The following is a 15,847-nucleotide window of genomic DNA, read 5'->3' on the forward strand; positions in this document are numbered from 1 at the left end:
GGCTTGTACTGTATAATTAAATGAGGAGGTCTAAGCCTTATTATCATTTTTCAGGGATTTCAGGGGAGGGTGCTTTTGTCTTCATTGTGGTTCTGGCAGGGTAGCTGTGAAAGGAGAACTGGGACCTTTTTCAGGCCAGTGTGGGAAGGCAGGACAAACACAGTGCAGCTCTCAAGACTAACCAAACTTCCCAAAGCCCATATGAGACTGCACAGGCCTTGCCCAGGCCCTGGATGCCAGGACAGAGTTCAGACTGGGACCAGATTTGCTTCTTTGAATACACTGTTTAACTGCAGTGCTCATTTAGGGAAAGAGCTGCCCCTACTTGCCCCCTATATCTCAGAGTAGGACCGACAGGGAGCTCAACCCTTTGGGCAAAAGGATGGGTCTAATACAGGTTGGGTTGCTTCAGTTAGGCAGATGTGGGTCTTAATTAATTCAGGGCCATCGAATTTCCTCTGCAGTCACTTTCTTTTCTGCATTTATACAAGTGGGACTGATTTGGGATCGCTGATGGATCAAAATGAACAAGTACTGCTATAATTCATAAATCATAGTCAACATACACTTGCCAAAGAAAAGCATCAGAAAGGTTTTTATCGGCCTAAATATTGAAACCAAATTTTATTTTTTGAAAATGACATTACACACATCTTGCAAATGTACATTTAGATGAGAAAACAATGAGTAACAAATATTGAGAGCAAAGCTATAAAGTGGACAGGTTCTCTGCTGCATGGCATTGCATTACAAGAATACTCAGACCTGGGATGGTTATTACAAGTAGTAAAAACAGTTCACAACACCTCACAAAAATGGAATTTTTTCCTAGAAAGTCAAATCTTCTAACAAAAGGAAATTCTGTTAAGGGAGAAGAGGCATGGGGGAATAGATGTGTGGATCTAGGTACACTTGGTGGTTTTGTGGCAGGGCTTTGTGGGGTTTTTTTAAGTCCATTTCTTACAAAATCACGTCTTTGTGAGTGACCCCATCTTTTCCAAGAATTTGACGGTTTTCTGTCCTCCGTTGCCAACAGAACCACAGCTAATAAACAAGAAGCCCTGTGTACTTGACTCAGAGCTTGGGAGCGTGGAGAAGGAGTTGTCTACAGAGCCCCTAACAACATAACCCCTGTATTCCACCCCTCACCCCCTCGCGCTGCGTGTCCAGGAAAATCAAAAAGTGTTTGTGCAAACTCCGCAAATCAGGGGCCGTGGGACGAGTCCCAGGCACAGCCACAACCAGGTGAGGAGGCCACGGCCGATGCACCACGTGCCTCTTGCCTCAGCTGCAAAGGATCAGCCAGACCTCGTCAGAGCCACAAACTTCCAAAGGTTTAACTTGTTCCCCAGTTCAAGCAGAGGCAACGGACGGCTGATCTCCTCCTGCTTTACCTTGAAAGTTAAGAGTTTAATCAATGTGCCAAGGCAAGGTGCTGTGAGAAATACGTTCCCCGAGAGAACCTGTTGAGAACTGCTTTTCAAACCTCGTCGTGTATCGTTTTATTTCTGCCCAAATCTGTACTTTACAACCACGAGAGAGACAAAGACAGAGTAATAGAGAGAGGGAGAATCTCTCCAGGAGGAAAGGAAGAGCTAATTAAGAAAAGAGAGGTACAGGACCATGCATTTACTCTCAAGAGCTTGTTCACGAGCAAGCTAACATTTCTAACACTACAACCACTCATCTACATCTGTTTGCTAAGTAACTGAGTTCTACCTACAACTAGGGAGCAGAAGGGGTCTTTTTATTTTCTTCCCCCTCCCTTTAAAACGTCAATAAAAATGTTTTCTGTACAAGTTGAATGGCACAAAAGGTGGTTAAAATGCTGAATAACTCACCACAAATGGAGAATGCAAAATTAGTTCAAAACATGCATGGACTGTGTACAGGTAAGCAAGGAATCATTGGCATAAAGCTGCAATATATTACAAGATGATACAGTTGAGATCTTTTGGAATAACCTCTGCTTGTTCTGTCCCTTTGAGAGACCTTCACATAAAAATTCAGCATAAAGGGAATTCAAGGTATATATCCAAGCAGAAAGTTAACTATGGGCAACATTATCTGTCTGAAGAGAAAAGCATTTCCCCTCCCCTTCCACGCACTCTCCCAAGGTACAAAAGTCAACATGATCAGCTTTGCTGCAGGCTTGCCAAAAAGAAAGGTTAGTAGATCTGGTTTATGAGAACAAAAACACCATTTAAATTAATAGCTCTTTGTACAATGTCATTAATTAAATACCTTATTATTTAAACAAAAACATACTGAAGTTTACCAATCCCAACCAAAACAACAACCAAATCCTCACCACCCCTGTGCCCTCCAAGGTTATGTACACAGAGTTTAAAGTATACCAGCTAAACTTTAAACCCAGCTGCCCCTCCAACCCCCACCCACTGAACGACAATAGAAAATACACTGGGGCCTCTTAGTTATATTATATTGCAGCTTTGTTGTTAATGATGAAATCACACAAACTCGATGAATGACCTAAGACAGTAATCTATGATCGGGTTCTGGTTCAGCTGCATTTCTCCCTCCCTCAACACAACCTGTTGGCAGGTGTGCAGCCCCAAGAGCTGCAGGGCCGTGAGCGAAGGCAGTTCCTGCTTCTCAGAGAAGAGTAGCATGAGTAACTCAGGCTGATGTGATGGGAGCTGCTCACCCTAGTTTGGGATAGGATTTGTGTTTGAGAAAATAGGCAAAGACTAGGAACAGCAAAGTCAGCAGGCTGATAGTCCTTTCCTGTGCTTCCAGGCTAGGCAGTGTCACAAAATCCAGACTATCAGGGGGGGAATGTGTCATCATGTCAGAGAATACAAGAGATTTGGCTAGACAGGTTTCCTCTTTCCAAAAGACCCTGGGTGTCTTCTAACTGATAATCACAGCTGTACACAGTGGGAAAGCTGCTTAGATCACCCATCATTTAAATAAGAAGCAAACTAACAACAATTTTACGTGTCAGAATTCAGCATGTAATTATAACTCACAGGCTTTCTTGTTCTTACATTCAACACTTGCTTCACAATATCTATAAACACCAGTTAGCAGTGCAATTTATTTCCTAGACATTCTTCTTTTTAAGCAGATGCATCATTAGACATCACACTAAATCTGGAAAAAGCTCTTCTGTCGTAAAGAGGGGGAGAAAAAGGAAAAAAAGATCTGTGTACTGCAGCCCCTCAATGACTGTATGGTGAGTGTGAGAGGAAGACAGAATATCACTAGATTTCAACTGCCTCCTGCTAAGGGAAATGAATTACAAGCCCATCCATCCCTGCTCTGCAATGGTTGGAAACAGATGGAGAAAAGCAGCTATGCTGGAATTTAAAAAAGAACAAAGGACTCCCCAAACATAACCCCAAAACCCAAAGAACAAAAAAAACAAACCCCACTAAATGTTCCACAGGGATTCTCTGAAGGTAAAATTCATCGTTTCAAGAACTGGGCCTGGAGCCCAGCTCAGAGTCTATTGGTCCATTGCAGATATTTCCCAAGTTTGACCCTGTGCATGGGTTTTCCAGAACTTGGGGTTTCAGAACCAGGGTTTGGTTCAGGTCCACCCTGACCAAGTGCCACCAACATGTTCCATTCTGCATGTGCCAGATGAATTGCTGTGCTCTGCAACAACCCCACTATTCAAATGTGACTCAAATTTATCTTGATTTCCTATATATAACTGTTGCAAATAGAGATGGAAGAACCAGCTTGGATAAAAATCAAAAACAGCCTTGAGTTTAAATGAGTCACTTAAAATGACCTGAACCTTCCTTTTCATTTCAACACATTTGGTAATACTTTTCTCTAAAAACCAGGTCAATCATCAATCTCTATTTTGCTTGGTGCTAGCTGGGATTAGAGTAAAATAGAAAAATACTGGTAGAAATAGAAATGCTGTTTCTAGTTCCATAACCCTGCTGGGCTCAGGGCATTTATATTGGTAGACTGAAGTGAGATTGAGATAAAGCCAACACTCTTTAGAACCAGAAAATATGGAGGAGACCCTGATTTGCTGAGGTTCCTTGTTTAATTTTCAATTCTAAAACTTTTAAGATATTGTAACATACTCTTTCAGCTATATCATTAAGTATAATACTATACAAAATATCTCCCATCTATAACTTGCTATTCGAGATTCATACAAGAGATCACTTTATAGCTGGGGTCAGTGAGGTTTTCTCTGCAAAGGCTGCAGCTGTCACCCAGGAAACTCAATCTGCACTCCAGTAATCAATCACACAAGAATTATCGACAGTAATCAACCTCTGGAAAAGGAGACCAACCTTGGACCAAATGGATTCAGCTCCCTTAATTAAAGAGGAGGTTCTGTCTGCTTAAAGAAGCAGAGAATTAGGTGTGTTGGGTTTCACTTGTGTTATAGTGAGCATTGGAGAATCTACAGAAACAAAGAGATGCAATCTTTATCATCTCTTTTTTCAGTGAAAAAAAATCTGAGAACATACAGAAAAAAAAGAAGTGTTCAGATACATCAGTTATTTTGTGTTTTAGGATTAAATTAACTGAACTCAAACAAATATAGAAAAAAAGATCTTATGAGGAAACCAGTGTTAAACACAGACCCTCTTGTCCAGCACAGACTTCCCATTGCTGTATTGTCTGCTGCAGCTTTCACACACAGCTGGTCATTTCCTGGACAAGATGATCATCAGCCCCTCTGCCCACACAGCAAATCAAGAAAACCTCCTCCAGTAGCTTTTGGCTTTTCACCCTGGTGCAAGTGGGTTACTACTTTTCTCAGAGTTTGTTGATTTCCATGGGAAGGGACAGGAGACCCAGAGGTGCCCTTATTATTCTCTTGCACACATCCTGCAACTCCCTGGTGTGCCAGGCCTGACCTCTCCAAGCCAGGGCATGTTGATCATGCAATGATCTGATACAGAAGAATATAAATAAAACCAAACCACAGGTTGGTGCTGTTGTTCACCAGAGGGCTGGATCTTCCTTCTCCGTTTTAGGGATGACACGTGCTGGCAAGAGAGTTAAACAGGAGTAGGGGAAGAACTTCAAGCCAAGTTCTCCTGCCTGCAGCCAAGAGTGACCTTATTTCTGCCTTTGGGAGTGGGACACACTGCTGTGGCAGATTAGCCTGAACCCTGGCTTAGGTACCTGCAGGGGCAAGGGCTTTCTCCACAAGTAGCCAGGAGCTCCTTCTGTCCAAACCGAGCCGAAGATCCTCAGTCAGCCTCAGCCACCCCCCCCCCCACTTTTGTTTGTCCCTAGAATTTCTTGGCTTTTTTCTTTCATTATTCCCACACATCAAGGGCACTGATTTGCCAGTGCTCCATCTCATGCTTTCCCTGCCATTTGATTTTCCTTTCAGTTCAAGCTCATTCCATCACTCAGTAACTACCTCCTAACAAATGTTCCCCACCATTCCCCTAAGAAACAAGCCCTTTCCCTTTGTTTCCCCTGACAATGGCCATCACAGCATCTTTCCCTAATGATGCCAACTTCCTTTTTTCAGCTGACAGACTAATTACTGCAAAGATTTGTTAATTCCCTTTCAGCATTCTCCTTCTTCAGTTGTTTGAGTGATAAACTGTCTGACCAAGGGAAAATCTGAACTGGCTCTAGAGTCCTGAGTTACAGTTCATTGAGATAAAGAGCAAGAGCCAGAACAGGTGAGTTCAAGTAAGTGCACTAAGCGAGGCAACTGAAAGGCAGCTCTCTCCCGTGTAGCCATCTAGCCATGAATACTTTCTAAACTAGAAGGGTTTCAACAACGGCCCCACTGTTTTCTTGATAGAAAGCTACTGAAATAATTAGACTTATTCACTGTTTACAAGCACAAAGCCCATACTTTGAACAGTAACATGAATTGCTCCAGAGACTTACATGTACATGCAATAAAAAGAGGGGTAGCAGGGTCTGTATGCAGGCCAGAGGTGGCAACTCCAGATGAGAGAAAGGGGCTGCTGGATGTGGATATGGCCTTGCTGCCAGGGATGTTGCTGACTCATCCACGGGTTTTTGGGGGGAACTAAAAATGAGGTGTTTGTCTTTCACCATTACTAAAATAATGAAGCATTTTTACAGCAGTTTTGTGAGAAACAGAGTTCCTCAAGAGGTTTTCCAAAGACAATGGACCATAGTTTGCTTCTATAAGGTACTCAGACTTCTCTAAGTAATGAATAAGTATTAAAAGCAAGCTCTTTGTATCATCTTATCTCAAAGCACCTTACAAATAGCAGTGTTATAATCAGTCCTTCATGCAGTGGCACACCATGGCACAAGGAAAAGTGATTTGTCCAGAGTTATGCCAAAGACTAACAGCTTTGACATCCCAGTTGCTCTGAAATCCCACTGCTGAATCCACTAGGTTTGATTTTTCTTTGCTCAGGAGCTCATCTATTGGCCAAAAATAAGTGTCAGTATTTTTAACCTTCTCTAAACAGTGTCCTGAGGGATGTATAGGGTCTGTGACCCCAAAGCTCCACAGTCCCTGCTCTACAGCTGGGATTCCATCAGAGAGCTGTGCAATGGCATTGCTGGAAAAAGCCTTTCTATCCACCTACTTATATTCTCTGTGCACCTCCCCTCTCCCTATTAAAACATGGTTTTTAGTCAGCTTGGTCCCAGACCTGCAGACAAATATCAAATGACTGGAGATCTGTTCCAGAAGGAAACAAAACAAAATGAGGGGTCCACACACATTACTGGCCCCAGCCTTTCACTGGGAGGCACCCAGAATGAGACACCAACTCTCAAGCCAGGAGGAAAGAAAGAGGGTAAAGAATATCTGAATGGCAGAATCAATAACCAGTGTAGCAGAACCCAGCCCAGTTCACTCCACAGTGAGGAGCAGTTGCTCTGTAAGACACTAGACTCAGCTTTAACATTTCCTGAGATACTGTGGAGAGGCCTGCTCAGATTCATACAGGTGGGACAGAGGCATCAGGCAGAAGAAATCTGTGATTCTGCACACAACAATTTCCCAGAGCTGGTTGAATAAATGCAAGATGGGCTAAATACCTCAAGAATCAAAGTCTGCCCTGTCCCCTTTTGTCAAGGCCATTGTCACCAAGGCCTTGCTGGGCACATGAACAGTTCTGCTTCTGAAGCCCAAAGCATGTTAGCAGGCACTTCTTAACCTTCTTGGTCTCGTTACACCAAGGTGGTGTTTCAGCTGCATCTCTTCTAGGAATCTTGTGTAAAGCACTTGTCCTGTTGCATGGACTGACATGACTCTTTAGATACACGGAAAAAGAGCTTCATCTTGTGCCCTCCATTTGCTTCTACAAAGAACTTCACCAGTCCCAAATACTGTCCCAGCCTGCTTCCATCAGCAACCAGAAAAATAACTTGGAGCCTAAGTCACCACGTGAAAAAAGGTGTTTTGTTGTGGTCGTGATCAGCACCTTGTGTGTGGCAAACACACCTTTATATAGCTTTTCTCTGGTTGTGGATTGTCTTAGCTTGAGGAGACACTTTCTAGACTAATTTTATATCTAATTTACTTGGCTATATTTCATTCCTCTTTCTAAAAATGATTCTGCCTCTACTACAGTAAGAGAACTCTCTGATACCTTTGCATGGCTGTGGGGTACCACTGAGGTCAATGGCAAAATCACTCACGGGCTCTCAGTGCTCTAGGGAGGGCTCACACTGTAAAGTCCACACTGTGCCCCTGCAGAGAGGATGCCACTTCCAGGGATGGCTGACTCTGGAACAGTGTCTGTGCAGGGATTCAGCGTGGCATTCCACAGCACCTCCACAAGGTGTTCCGGGAAGCAACAAGAAGAGCAGTGCCGACCTCAAGGGCGTGAAAAAGCAAAGACAAGGCATCCTAGAAAATGCCATCAGCATCCATATGGATAAGGAGAAACTAACACTTTAATGCCATTATTTCCTGTTGGAAATGCCTGGGTGTAACATTGTTTTGCTGTTGGCCACAATTTTTGGTCCTACCTCCTCTTTTTTTCCCTTCAAAAGTACTGAACAAGCAAATGAGAGGAAAAACAGCAGCTGGACTGAGCGTGTGATTTTTTTGCATGCATATGTGTGTGTTAGCTTAGGATGAAAGAGATGTGGAAGTTGTTTTCTAAGCAGAATTCTTTTTCTATTGCCTATGAAAGTAACACAATTAGTGTTTCTAGCTCCTGAGAAGATTGTAAATAATGTGCAGATACAGGAAAGACAGACAATGGTAAGCAAAAGCTACTTCCAGCTCCCACCACAGGGCAAACCAAGGTAAAATCCCATTACCAAACTCTTGCAAAATTACTTCAAGGTGTAGGGTCTTGGCTGACTGTTTAGCTGGTGGAACTGAACTAGCTCCAAATCTTATAACAGATGAGGCTTTAACTCAGAAGCTTCGGGATTATAAATGCTTTACAAGTGATAAAAATCCCAAGGCTGAAGATTTTGTTGCCTTGCCCTGATCTTCTACAGTCAAGATCATCACCTGAATGTATGAATTCTGAACACATCAGTCAAGGCTTGGAGGATTGCTCCAATTCCTTCCTAATGACTGTGTATCTGAAACAGGTGTCTTTAGTGTGTATGCAAATTTGCTAAAATATACTGAATAAAGGCAGATTTCAAAGAAATGAAGCCCTACTACTTTAAGAGTCTCTCCAATTTGTTTTTAAATACCGTATTGTTTTAAAACAATATAGTTTTAGTGATTCAATTAGTCTCTGAAAACACTAAAGGCAGCCTCATGAGGCAAATTAGACAGGGTTTTTATAGTAGAATTAATATGGCAAATCCTCATATCCTGTGGAGTTTTATGTGCTTGTAAAAGTAGAAAAAATTACAAAAGGTAAACTCTGGAGTATATAGTGGAATTACTATAATCTGCTCCAGAATCTCACAGGGTCTGGAATTGCTATAGTATATTGAAAGTACTTACTAATTCACTGCAGTTCAGGAAAGCTTTCTGACCAAACCCAAGCTTAAGCTTATGAAAAATCAACAGGAGTAAAGCACGTGCTAAAATTTCAGCACATCTTTAAGTTCTTTCCTGAACTGTCCTTATATTTAAATAACTAAGGTCTGATGCCTGTGCACTGTTTCTCTTTGTATTCAAATCTATGTTAGGGATCCTACAAAGCCAAAGATAACTAGTTTTGAATGTATGTAACATTCCACATGCATTTCTGTACAAGAACTCATGCAATATTGGCATTAATACAGACTTAACTCTATGCTACAGCTGAAATGCTCACTGACTTCTACTGCCCAGGCATTTCTACCTAGAAAATTGCTTATTAAAACTTGGGAGTCTGACTTCATACCCTGTTTTCTTTGTGGTTTCTGCTGGTTTGAATGGCTATTTTTCCCACTGAACAATTATATTTTTTTATTCTTTTAGGCCTTTTCAAGGTCCCCCTAATTCCCTGAAGGAATTTTTAGGCTCAGCCCCATCACAGGATGATCCTCGTGCCCAAAAAATCTCCACTCCCAAGGGAGAACTTGCAGGATCAGGCTTTAGAGGTGTCACTAGGTGCAGCTCAGGAAGAAGGCCTCAGTGATTCCTTAGCATGCTCCACCAGGAAAAACATCCTCAAATAACCAAACACTACTCGTGGCAGGAAGGAAAGGAACCACTTCTCAACAGCTGCTTCAACAACCATCCATCCATCCAAAGGATCATTCATGTCTCAGGATCCTGCTTTATCTTACACAAACTGCACTCATGGATACTGGATGAAAGCACATCTCAGACTCCCTTCCTACTCCTCACCACCAGCTCCAGCAGTTCAGGCTGCTAAAAGCAGTTCAGGATAGCAAAGATTTAGGTTTCCTGGTGGATCTACAGTGAGTGTCCTGTACTGAACATCAAGAGGACCTAGATGTGATTTTTTTTTCGTGGCTGGTCTCTTGGTTTAGCTGAGGAAAGGTGGCAGGACATGCTCACCCTGACTGTGACAGGAATGGTCTGTGTCACTGTATGTGAACAGCACCTTTGACTGGAGTCCAATCCATGGCTACTAATCAGGGTCCCTGGAAAGGCAGACTCAGGGAGGGACTCTGAGATTTCCACCAACAGAACAGAGGAGAGGGTAAAACCATATCAAATTATCTGTCCCCCTAAAGCTTTTCCTAACACAAAAGCTCTGATGAATAATACTGTTAGTGTAACCACGGCCTTTGACATCCTAATGCTTAATAAGTCCTGTTTGCTCGTGGCCAGTGTCTACAGTAGCACTCACAGGATTAAACAGCCAAAAATTAGCACCCATAACCAAATCTGCACCCAGAATACTTCAGCACCTTCTATTAGAGGATCTGAAAGCATTGTACAAATGTTAACCAACATTTGGCCTCACAACCCCCAGTGAGGTAGAACAGTGCTGTCCCTGCAGGGACAGACAGACAGATTGAGGCACAGGGTTACCAAGAGACCTGCTCCCATTCAGACACTAAATTTAGCAATGCCAAGAGCTGAAAGGTGTCCTGACTACTGCACCTATGCTTTGTCCACACTACCATCCTTCTACACGAGCCCTTAGCCTTTGAACTAACCCCAGGATTCTATTTACAATAGGTAAAATGATCATTTAGCAGTCGTGCAGTCAGAGAGTTATTAAATTAAATGAAGTTATTAGTAAGAACAAATGATTTCTGGTGCAAAACTCTGGGTGTAAATGACCATGCACTAAGACTACTGGGTGCAAATTTGGTGCATGATAACTCTGACCCCTTGATAATTCCCAGTCCTGACCTCTCTCTGATAAATCTCTTTTTTAAGTTGCATTCTATGTAAGATCACATGAACCTCTAAAGATGCAGCCTGCACAGATTGTTTCATACCTGCAATGCAAGCAAACAAAACGTGGAGTGGCTTTGGGAACAACCCAGCATCCATGTAGCATCAAACATCACAACAGTATAATTCATTCCAATCACAAGGGGTTGCAAGGCAATAGGAACAGATGTCTATGTTGAAAAAAAAAAAGAAAGGCAAATAGAGCAACAAAGAAATATTTGATTGCACAGATTTCATTTAGGTAAAGTTCTGTAATAATCAGTTCCATCAAAGCTTATTCCATGAGGAAGGGAGGCAATGCCAGCTGGCCTATGACAAAGCTTCAGTGTAGTAAAAACCACCAGCCCTGTGTGAAGAGATGAACTTTGCATTCTGTAGGAGTCACTACTGATTAATAAAAGCAAAAGGTTTCTCTAAATACAGCAAGTTTGTTTTTATCAGATAGAAGAGTTTCTTAAAATATGGGGGTGGGTTAACACCACAAAATTCAATTTTTTATATAAGTAGAGAATCTGGCCATAGTTAGGAATACTGAAGTGTAAAAAAACCAAATATGTAGTCTTAAACATTACAAAAACTATCAAAACATTCGATATTTTGAATTGACCTTTTGTTTTCCCCTACATGTGTCTGTTTTGGCAGTGATGACAAGATTTCTAAACTGAGTTGCTGTTATTATTGTTCTGCAGTTGTGGTTGTTTTTTTGTACTTTTTTTTTTTCTGAGCGTGTTTTTTAAACAAATGAAAATTACCAGCTTTTATAAAAAAGAAGGAGCTTGAATCCTTACTCCCAAAACACAGATACAAGGTTTTCCTTTATAAAAAGTGTATTGATTTTTTGCTATAAAAAGTGATCTATAGGGTGTCAAACCTGAAAACAAATTCTCACAGTGTTTTCAGTGTTGGCTGTTCACAAGGCATTACTGTTACAAACAGAGATAGAGAGATACCATAGGGGAGGTATAAATATTTCTTACCATCTAGCAGTACCCTTGGGTTGTTTGTGGAAGGTGTTCCACTCCAGAGAACTGATTTATGGTTTTTTTGCTTAAGTTTTTTTTTAAAATCCCAATATTTGAATAATTTGAATTATTGTACTAACCTTACTTAGCATCTTACACAACCATTCCTAATCTCAGCCAAGCTTCTGCTGGCATATTAAGCATCAAACTAGTAAGTCATTTCCCTTCCTGCCCTCCAAAAATAAAACCAATACTAGTTAGTATGCAGGTGCTAAATTTGGGCTGTAAATCAGGAACAGGTGAGCTGGCAAATGCTGGCAGTTTGGGCAGGTGGAGAACATCATTTGCTCTACTTGAGCTTGCAAACTGGTCAGCAAGGGATCCATTTGCACACTTCCAGGGGAGCTACTTTACTATCACTAGGAAAATTACATAGCTGCAGCAGAAGAAGAAATAATAGAAGAAAGTGGGAAATGCACGAAAATGCCCCAAATTTTTCACAATGTCCATTTTGCATCCCTGTAACTTAGACGAATGGTATCCCTCTATCTCTATAGACTGGCAGGTGTTGATTTGTGGCACAGAGGATAAATCACAGGAAAAAAAAAAAAAAGACATATAACTGTGTGTCCTTTGATTTGAAAGCACCAGTCACCTATCTGCTTATTTTGGCAGAAGTGCTTTGCTGTATCTCAGACAATGCTTGCAATATGGACATTTAGCTCCGTGTCGCTCTACATGGAATCTCCAAGGGAATCAGAGTCATCCAAAGACAGAGGCAGATACAAGTCCTGTAGGGAGAAAGAAGAAAATGTTAACTCTCACAATGAGTTTCCACCTTTGGCCGTGCATAAGGAAGCAGCTGAGTGGCCCAGGTCTGTGCAGTTCATAGGGACAGGGTGGAAGACTCGTGCACTCGTGCACTGGACTGGTCTGACCAGGCTAAAATCAAGACATGATACTCACAGAGTGAAACGAGCATCTTGGTGCCAGAAGAAAGATGTCTGTTCAGGGATAAGTTTGAGAACTGATTTTTTTTTTGTTTCTGGATCAGTGTGTCCATTTTAACACATGCATGCAAGAGCAGGACCTTGCCTTAAACAGGTATCTTTGAACCTATGTCCAAAATAAAGAGCCTTACCTTAATTTGAAAGTTACTTTCAGGACAGATCTCTAGGAAAATCACATTCCATGATTTATTCCTTATTTTAAGTAATTTCTGATCAATGAGAAAGGTTAAGAAAACAATCCCAAGGTTATTATTTGGATCAGATGCTGAATGTAAAGCTTTTCCAGGGTCCCTTTCTTGGATAACCATCTTATTCCGCTTCCTCAAAGTTCTGCATAGAGTTAGGAACACAAACCAGCTCAAGGGCTAACACTCTCCTGGGACCTGTTTGGACTCTGACCCACACACAGGTAATAACTGTGAGCACAATGAAATGAACCCCAAATACTCAGGAAGGAAATTCACCGAAATCTTGATGTAAGGAGAGGTGAAATAGGAATTTGTGGTGTACTCAAGCATTTACCATTTGAGCTTTAAGGGGAAAAAAAAGAAGAGATTTCATCATAAGCAGGAAATTGCTCCTGGGAGAAAGACAATGATGCGTGAATATTCTGGTAACCTAAAATGCTGCATTCGAGTTTGCTGATTGGCTTAACTTAGTGGAGAAAATCATACTGGATTGGCTTTGCCCTCAGCAGTCACCCTCTATCACAAATATTCTCGGGGCTTCATTGGAAAAGGTCATAAACCAGCCAGCTGAAAGCACACATAATACGTTAAAAAGGTGAGTTTTACTGGTCTTTGCCAGGAAGCAAATCCTCATCTCCACAGTTCTAAATGGGATAATGTTTGGAAAGCATTTTAGGTCCTTGCTGCTGAAGCAGAGGATGCAGTTTACAGCATTACTCCTGCTGAATATACACAAGCAATTGTTGAATTCAGACCATGGGCCAGATTCTGTTCTCAGTTGTAAATTAATAATGAATCTGGACACATTTTGTGTAAAATTGGTTTATTTCCTCAGACCTGGACTGAGCAGCTGAGATCAGAGTGAAGTCCTGAGGAAAACAGACTTCATTTGAATTCAGCTACCCCTTTGTTAACCAAAATGAGCCCAGCCCATGCAATTTAGCCTACAGTAGATTCCATGTGGCTGCTGACTGCAAAACCTCAGCACTACCAGAATTTTTAAATTACACTTCCAGAATTTCAAGTCAATATTTTCAAAATCACTCTCAGGATGAGAGGTGCATTCTGATTACTAAAGAGAAATCTCCTTGACCTCCTCTCACACCTACATTTATGTCCAAGTTCCTATCAAGTGAAGGCTGGTGGAAGCAGCACTATGGCTATTCCAGGAATGCAAAGTCTGAACTCAGCACAGAATGACACTGAACAACAGGAACTAAAAAAGCTGTGACAGTTGCTGTACCTTTTAAATAAATCAATACATGAATTATCTATGAGCCAGCACAGGTTTACAGATCTTTAGTAGGATGCTGTGCTACCTGTTAGACATGCTGTTTGTGACCAGGAAAACCAGCTACTGTTCCAGATCACAGTTACCACATCAGCTGTAAAAAATCATCTGGTTCCTGTAAAACAGAGCATGCTCTTAAATAATTAAAAAAAATAAATTCTTGAGGAGCATCATTAAAGCGATGTCTTAGAGCTTCAGTAACATTTGCATTGCTTCTGCTGTTTAATCGACTGGATTTGCCAACAATTGAGGCTTTCCAAGAGAGGAGGATTTATATGAAACCATATCCATCAATAACTTTTTCAAATAGTGATACAAGCTCAGGGTTAAGTTCTCTCCTCTGATCCATCTGGATGCTCTCCAGCACACATTAATAACTCTAGTACAGGAAACAGGCCAATGATTTGTTGCTCACTATCCTGCAGAGTCTGAAGTGACAACCCTTTCAGGTAAAGGGCCAAACTCCACTGTTTCAACACAAGGAGTTGTGCTTCCAGAGAATATGGCCATGGCTTAAGTGTCACAAAAGTCTGAGTGGACTAAGGCAGAAACAGATGTAGTAAGGTATAAGAAACGTAATACCTTGTGCTTACGGAGGCTCCCTGGGCTGGTGGGTGTGGAGATCGGGGACTGCTTGGATTTGGGTGTGGACAGCTGACTGCTTGAGGTCCCGTTTGCTGACAGAAAACAAGACAGAAGCTAGAAATCAGACAAGCAAGGGGAAGATCTTTCTCCTTTGGGGAGATGGAAGGTCTCCAAACATTTAACACAGAAACACTATAGTTTATTCATGTTAGGGAGGAGAAAAAAATCCAAACAAATACCATGGCTATTAACCTAACTCAAGGCTTTCAGCTACTCAGGGTAATTGACTGCAAAATACAGTGGAATAGAAAATAAATAGAAGGAGCAGTATTTTACACAGCAAACATCCACCAAATTGATCCAAGATACACATCATCACAAAAACAGAAAGACAATGTCTGTGTTCTCAAACAGTTTAAGGGCGTGTGGAAACCAGAGGCTGAAGATATCCTGAATCCTAGACAGGAAATGTTAGATGATTACAAATTGGACAAACAGCAGCCTGAAATGCCTTGGGTGTGGTAGCTGTGCGTGGGATTCAATGACCAAAGAGCCATTCTGAAGCCTTGGTGGACATGACACATCTCTGCTCTTCCTCTGCTGCCTGCACCAGAGAAGTGGACATGGTCTATCAGGGGAGGAACAGGAGAATTACATCAAGAAACAATCCTTTGCAAAGATCAAAATCTGGTCTTTTGGGTTGATTTGTTTGTTCATGTTGCCTTGAAAAAAAAACATAGTTATTCTCAATTTAAAAAAAAAATGTTATTCATTTAAACCAAATGACTTTTGGAATGACTGTTCCAGGCTTCCACAGGCCTGGGTTTTACTCAAAAGTGAAGGGCATGGGTCTATGGCAGGGCAAGCTGTTATGCATTTATTGGATTAAAAAGGAATCAAAGTAAATAGCATATTATGCAGAAAAAATGAAGGGAAACCAAATGGAATAAGGATAAATCAATTTTTTTCCTACCGCTGATGTTCACTGGCGTGAGCTAATGCCTCTGATAATTGCTAGGTGTCACAATACCTTTTTCCTAAGGACATGCTTACCCATAGTGAATTTGGTCATT

The 15,847-nt window shown here is 41.5% G+C and overlaps 1 protein-coding gene across 8 annotated transcripts in view; it reads right to left on the bottom strand.

The window, feature by feature from the left end:
* Window positions 1–593: 593 nt before the first annotated feature.
* The window catches only part of DCX (doublecortin), a 91,710-nt gene continuing 76,456 nt past the window's right edge, over window positions 594–15,847 (bottom strand). For 3 of the 8 annotated variants that reach the window (XM_027662305.1, XM_027662302.1, XM_027662306.1), the window contains exons 6-7: window positions 14,772–14,866; window positions 594–12,491 (exon numbers count right to left, since the gene is read on the bottom strand). In XM_027662305.1, the coding sequence (XP_027518106.1) occupies window positions 12,435–12,491; window positions 14,772–14,866 (152 nt within the window). In that variant the 3' untranslated portion in view covers window positions 594–12,434. Of the gene's footprint in view, window positions 12,492–14,768; window positions 14,867–15,847 lie in introns of all 8 variants that reach the window. The other 5 variants (XM_027662304.1, XM_027662300.1, XM_027662301.1 and 2 more) reach the window with 2 other exon arrangements.

This window comes from Corapipo altera, unplaced genomic scaffold (genome assembly GCF_003945725.1).
Source record: "Corapipo altera isolate COAL_440 unplaced genomic scaffold, ASM394572v1 326, whole genome shotgun sequence".
Lineage (NCBI taxonomy): Eukaryota > Metazoa > Chordata > Aves > Passeriformes > Pipridae > Corapipo > Corapipo altera.